At 30.9% G+C, this 7,016-nt stretch overlaps 1 protein-coding gene across 1 annotated transcript; it reads right to left on the bottom strand.

Moving 5' to 3' along the window:
* Positions 1 to 2,554: 2,554 nt before the first annotated feature.
* Positions 2,555 to 7,016, bottom strand: LOC142638059 (GDSL esterase/lipase At2g04570-like). The gene is made up of 3 exons (XM_075812049.1): positions 6,540 to 7,016; positions 3,618 to 4,110; positions 2,555 to 3,001 (listed from the first exon to the last, which is right to left on the bottom strand). Exons 1-3 carry the CDS (start codon positions 6,906 to 6,908, stop codon positions 2,808 to 2,810), a joined length of 1,056 nt encoding a protein of 351 aa, XP_075668164.1. The 5' UTR covers positions 6,909 to 7,016; the 3' UTR covers positions 2,555 to 2,807.

The following is a 7,016-nucleotide window of genomic DNA, read 5'->3' as shown; positions in this document are numbered from 1 at the left end:
GAGCAAGATGAAAAGTCCTAAATTTCTAAGATTTTCTTATCATTCTATTCGATCCATTTATATGCACTTATTAAGTAATCTTGGTTTGTATGTAGGACGTTCCTCCGGTCCAACAATCTCTAGCTTTCCAAAAATCATCAGCTTCATCACATCAACTAAGCAACTTATAAGTTTTATGTTGGTGTTTGAGGACTTTTTGTGTACAAAGAATTACATTTGAACAACCGCATTTTTTGCAAGTGTTGAAGGATATTTTTAAACACTTTGGAACTTTGATTATGTTATTAGCTTAATTTAAGAAGCTATTTTATTCAAATGACCAAATCTTTTTTCTATTAATCTTATGATGATGGTTATAGACAATGTTATGTATTTGATAATATATTTCTATGTTAATATAATGTTAGTTTGGAAACATTTGTGGTGTTGTTAACTAGTTACATTTGTGGTATTATCTCAGTAGAACTAAAATTATTACATATTCTTTGTAATAGGACTGTGGTTTTAAAACCCAGGGAGAAAAAATTAACCTATAGTGGTGGGCAAAAAGTGCCATTAAAGGTCTAAAATTATGTTATAATTGAAGCCCTAGCGGCGTTTATAGCCCGCCACTAAAGCTTCACACATATAGATGGGCGTAACTGCCGCTAAAAGGTGAATATGTTCTGTTGTACATGAAACCTTATAGCAGCGCTTATCGCCGCCACTAAAGATCAATTGACCCGAATTCTAACCTCATATGACGGCAGTTTTCTGCCCGCCACAATAAACCAAAACCGCCGCTAAATGGTAGATCTATTGTGGTACTTTTTGTTACCTCCACAATAGATTTATAGCAGCACCGCAACAATGACAGGAAGAACTGCCGCAATAGCACCCGCTGCTAAAAGTCAAATGTACCTTTAGCGGCACTTTTGGCCTGCCGCAATAGTCCATTTTTCTTGTAGTGTCCATAGAGAAAGGGGTTAGCAATAGCACGCAATGCAAGTCATCTGACGGATCACGAAGTCAAATTTGACTTGCGCTTAAATTTTTTACAACTTTGTCACAGTCGAGTTATCCGTTGATGTGAGCTTGCCCAAAATAATAAAAATTAAAAGAATATATATAAGAAAAAGGTTGGCATGAAACCAAAATTAAAAAAGAAGTATGTCTACAATATTTTCACAATAAATCATAAGTAAGTTATTATAGGTTCTAATTTAAATCCACAATTTAAATTACATTTTTTCTTACTCATAACAACCAATAAAAACCAACCACCTAAGACTTGTTGTGAAAATTTTGTGAAAATATAGTGGATTCGACACAACATTTCTCAAATGAAAACCAATAAAAATGGTGGAGTTACTAGCTGCTCAATGTAATATGAGTACATTACTTGATGTCAAAGTTATCATCATGTGTGACCTTGATACTGATGAGTAATTAAAAAACAAAGTTATTAACAAATTAATAGGAAAAATTACAATTTACAATCCTACATTATCACCCCTAAGTACCTAACCCCTCAAACGATTGAAACACATAATCTCGGCGAAAATGGGCAAATGCCCATTTCACACAAAAAAAAATGGACAAATGCCCCATTTCTCAAACTAATTAGGGAAATGTCCCTCTTTTGAAACTCGATTTTCTCAAAATCGAGTTTCAAAAAAAAAAATTATGGTGCCCTATAGCGACATTTTAAGGAGCCTATAGTGATGTTTTAAGGACCTATAGCGGCGTTTTTTAACTCGACCTCCATGAAATCGAGTTACATGCAAGTTTTTCTCTTCTTTTTTTACCTATAACTTGACTTCATGGAGCTCGAGTTACAAAACGCCGCTATAGGTCCTTAAAAACATCACTATAGGTTCCTTAAAACGTCACTATAGAGCTTAACTCGATTTTGAAAAAATCGAGTTTCAAAAGATGGGCATTTCCCTAATTAGTTTGGAAAATGAGGCAACATGCTGATTTTTTTTTTGTAATAAGGGCAAAAGCCCATTTTGGCCCATAATCTCACTCCTCAATTATGAAAAAAAAATTACACTAACCCTATGTCATTTATTTTTGTTGTAAACTAACCCAATTTAGTGTTTAAACTTTTAAAGACCAATTTACCATTTAGTCATATATTTAAAGTGAAGGCAAATTGGTATTTCAATCCTAAATTTCATCAGACTTAACACCAAAACAGATAGGGAGACATTAAAATGACATTAAATTTTTGAGGGGTCAATCATGCATTCCAACAGTGTAAGGACTAAGAGTGTAATTGGGGTTATTGTTTATTGTGGAAATGTGTAATTTACTAATTTTTCCTAATTAATATGGGGTAGTTACTGAAATTGTGTGTCCTAGTTCCTATCCAAAGTGATTAAAAGAAAATTAGACCCAAAAAAACAGATTTGAAAATAAGGCAATATAACATAAATAAATGGTACCCACAAAACAATTGTGGGTATTATCAACATACGTCAAAACATATATAACAGTGTTCAGAAAAATCTTGGAAGTTTTTCGCATAAGCTCCATAACAGGTCACTATTGGGAAAAACGAAGAGAAAGATTAGAGAAAACTAGTAATACGTGAATCTATTATTGAAGGTTCCATATACTTTTAACATTACTTGATCAGGTCCTCAAGTGGAAAGAAGTAAATTACAAGCTTTGTATTGTTCGATAGACCATATACCATACTATAAATACGGCTATTCGAGTTTAAGCTTAATAAATATGAGCATGCACAATGTTACTAGCTAGGCCTAGGCATGGCTTGATAAGGATACATTATATATTTATTCTATATGCTAAAACGGAAATTAAAGGAACCCAGCCAAAACAGTCTTCACTAGATAATTGGAGATGATACTATTGGTTTTTTGTGTGGGGTGGAAGGCATCCCAAAATACATATTTGTCCGCATCTGTGCAGGTGAATAAATTATTTTGATTGCATGCGTAACCCATCTCGAACATTCCGGTTGCACAACAGCCCATTGAAGTCACGTCAAATCCTGTCAATTAATTAAGAACAACTATGTTAGTATAGTAATAGTTAAAGTTAATTAAGAGGATACTGTATATATCTCAAAATTTCATGTATAAGATTTAATATTAAGAACGAAATATGTTTATTTTGAACATAGTTCTCCTTATTATAATAGGAAGCCAGATAATACCAATAAACTACTACAAGATTTCTTATTATACTAATATATATATATATATATATATACACAAAAATTAATGTTAGTATAGATACCAAGATGAAAATAATCAAAATATCTACAATTAATTTTCAGCCTCAAGTCAACAGGTATTAATTAATGACAATGACAAACAGCTACCAATTAAGCACATATTAGATAATCCTGCAAGAAACTGAAAATTCAAAGGAACCTATTAAATATATATGTACCACCCCAACTAATTAATTAAAAAGGCTACTGAGTAATGACAGATTAAATGTCAAAGTAGTGACATATATAAGCTATCAGATTTTCCAAGTGCTGGTTGAAACTTGAAAGGACGAAAGGAAAAAAAAGGTAGATTAATTAATTGTGCAGTAATGAGAGAAAGTGAAATATATGGTATGGCAGAGGTGCACATACAGACACAGTTATAACTTACCAAAGGCAGAAGGTTTTCTTATGAGATACGTGAATATATAGTATGGATTTGAAAACACCAATTTGATCCCAGAAAGATCCTTGTTCAGCGTAGTTGATAACTTCTTCAACTTTCCATTGAACTCCAAAGCCACATTGTTGTAGCTCTCCACGCATTGATTGCCACCAGCAATATTAGTGGCTCTCTCCAATGGCAAACACCCCATTGGAGGTAACCCTCCTAAGGATATTTTTCGAGCTCCTAGACCATAGAGTTCCTTGATGAAATTTCCGGCGATTCCAATCAAAAAGTCCTCGTACTGTGTAACCGTGAATCGGGATTGTCGACCAGCTGGGAAGGTGTAGTAGTTCTCAAGGAAATCATTCGTTCCTATGCTTATCATGTACAAAGCGTCACTTATTACTTGGTTAGCCTTAGTTTCTCCAAGATAGGCTCTCAACCTATTCTGATAGTCTTTATAGTACACTAATTCCTTCCAAAGTGGTATCACAGACTGCAAGGGAAACAAATTGTGGCAAAACATTAGGTGATAATCACTAATAATTTTAAGTAGGCATGTCGTATGGATCTAATTTAGTGGGTACAAAAATCTAAGTATATATTATGTAAAATAAAATGGATAAGTACACAAAATCTACTTGCAGTTTCTCCTTAAATACATAGCCCCTGAAGTTTCAAATGGAACACTTCAAATCCTAGTATTATTTAATTTGTAAATTCTTAAAACATCCATTAAAATAAACAGTGATTTGCTCAATTTCTTATTTGATAGTACAAGTCCATATTTAGAGTTATATTTTTATATAAAACAAGACCACAAAAGAGGTTACGTGTTACACTAAAAAAAATTTATGTAATAAGTATGGGTCATGCTAACGAGTGCCCTTAAGGTATTGGTTAACAATTCATTTTAAGAAAGTTTTGACATTACTTTTATTGGAAATCAAAAAAGCTGTCAAAACATTAATTTTTTTTCTTTCTTTTCTTAAAAACTTTCTTTAAATGGATTATTAAACAATGCCCTAAGGGCATTCGTTAGTATTTCCCAATAAGTATTACATAAAACTATTTACACGTAAAACAATACCACATTAGTATTACATTCAAAATTTTAGAAATTCCAAGTTTTATGGGAGTGTGTGTATTTTTAAAATTGGAAAACGCTGACGGATATTCTTAGGCCAATAGTTAATAATCTATTTAAAGAAAGTTTTTATGAGGAAAAAAAAAAAAACAATTAATGTTTTGACAGTTTTATCTATTTGCCATAAAAGTGGTGTCAAAATTTTCTTAAAATAGATTGTTAATAATTACCCTAATTAAGGTTACCCATTAGGGTAACCCTTTAAAATTTTAGTGATTCCATATTTTATGGGAGGAAGTGTATTTTTTAAAATTTTATGTTGTTTTGTATGCTGTAGAAACACATGCATAGAGATTTATAAATATAATAAATTAATGTGTAAAAATAAAACGGAACAGGGACAAGTCTACCAGGCCATTCAAACAATTGTCTAAGGCCCTAGAGGTGAAAAAAGTACCAAAATTTTGATCATAATAACAAGTTTTTATATATAGCAACTGAAAATAACTTATGTCTCCTATCTTTTCTTTCTTTTTCTTTTTGGGCATGAAAAAACGGTCAATGTCTAACTAAAAACTAAATTAAACCCATACATTTGTTTTGCACTTTTTCTCTAAGTAAAAAAAGTATCTCTTCATAACCAATTACCATTAAACCCAATCTTTTTCTCTTTTACTACTGAACTTATTATCAAAAATCATAATTAAGGAAGATAAATTTATTTTATTTTTATATAATTATATCTTATGTTTATATAATTGATGTGAAAATTTGTAGTATTAGTTTGATATTAAGCTAATTCATCTTTAGTTCTGAAAGTTGAGATTTTGGTTCATTCTGATGTTAAGTGAAGTTACAATAATGATTTGATTAATTAAGTTATATTGTTCTAAGCTTTAGAATTTATTTTAGTTGTATTATAACTTTATGTTGTAGATGAAATTTCATTCCAATGTCTACTAGAAAAATAAACATATGGATATTAGAAAATTCAATAGATTTTAACTGGGATGTATTGTTAAGTTTGCTACTAGTAGTAATAAGCAAAAACTTAAAATTTTTATAAAAAAAAAAAAAAAATTTGACATATATATATATATATATATATATATTTACTTTTAGAGATAAAAGTTTTAAAATAAGTTTTACAAATAGAAGAAAATAATCCAAATGATAAACGAAATTTTTTAAAAGATTATCTTCTTTTACAATACGTCTATTGCTTATAGAAATATATGCTATAATTGCTTCTATACAAATAATTTTATTCCAAAATAAAAATTAATAAAATTCTATCTAATATTAATTACTATATCACAAGAAAAGTAGATTAGTTATATTCAAATTTGAATACAAAACTTCATTATTAATTTTGCAACTCAAAAAGTGACAAATATAGATTTCAAATTAAAATTTAATGCAGCAAGTTAAACACACGTTCTATAATTAATTTGATATTAGACAAGATTTACTTAAAATTGTTGATTTAATTAGGCCTCAAAATATATCGAGCTGTCCTGTCATGGAAGTGTGCACTTCAATGAATTCAAATGCTGAAACATAGGCGATTATCAAAAACAAAAAATGCTGAAACATAGGCAGAAAGAATGCTTACTGTGTTTAAAGATTTGCAAATTAATTATTAAAAAAAAAAAAAAAACTTAAAAGATTATGCAACTTTAAATTAGTGGTGGAAAGTAAAACACTGACCCTAAAGAGTAAGAGATAGACATGAAACTTGTATCATAAATATATGGCATAATGAAATGATAAGCTGTTATAAAAAATAATAATAATAATAATGAAATGATCAGCTGTAATGAATAGGACTTGATTACCAACACACTAGAAGTCGCATTGTCATAGCCAGTCCCAGCAGAAGCAAAGGTAACTCCAGTGGCAAAGTCAGATATATTATATGCTGGATCCAAGTATGCTGGTATGGTTGGCTTGAGACCAAACGCCTCAGAAACAAAGTCTGTGGCAATTCGGCCATTAGAGAACCTTCCAGTTGCCTTGCGACCTGAAAAGTCACGACCATAAGGCCCAAAATTGCTCCTGGCAATAGTTGGGATCTGGTTGTTATTTCCAGCATCAACGGATGAGTCCCCAAACACGATAATTGCTGGAACTTTGGCACCAGTTCTGGCAACTAGTATTAGAAGAAATAGGGTTAAAAGGAACCATTTGATATACATGTATGCCATTTGATATACAAAGTTTGTACTACTTGTCTGAAACAACCTTTAACATTGAAGTAGAATAAGGCTGCTGTGATAAATAAATATCGGTTGGAAAATAAATGAGTTCAGCTT

This window comes from Castanea sativa, chromosome 6 (genome assembly GCF_040712315.1).
Source record: "Castanea sativa cultivar Marrone di Chiusa Pesio chromosome 6, ASM4071231v1".
NCBI classification, from domain to species: Eukaryota; Viridiplantae; Streptophyta; class Magnoliopsida; order Fagales; family Fagaceae; genus Castanea; species Castanea sativa.
Note: the sequence above shows the minus strand (reverse complement) of the source record. Positions and strands in the feature narration are given on the sequence as shown.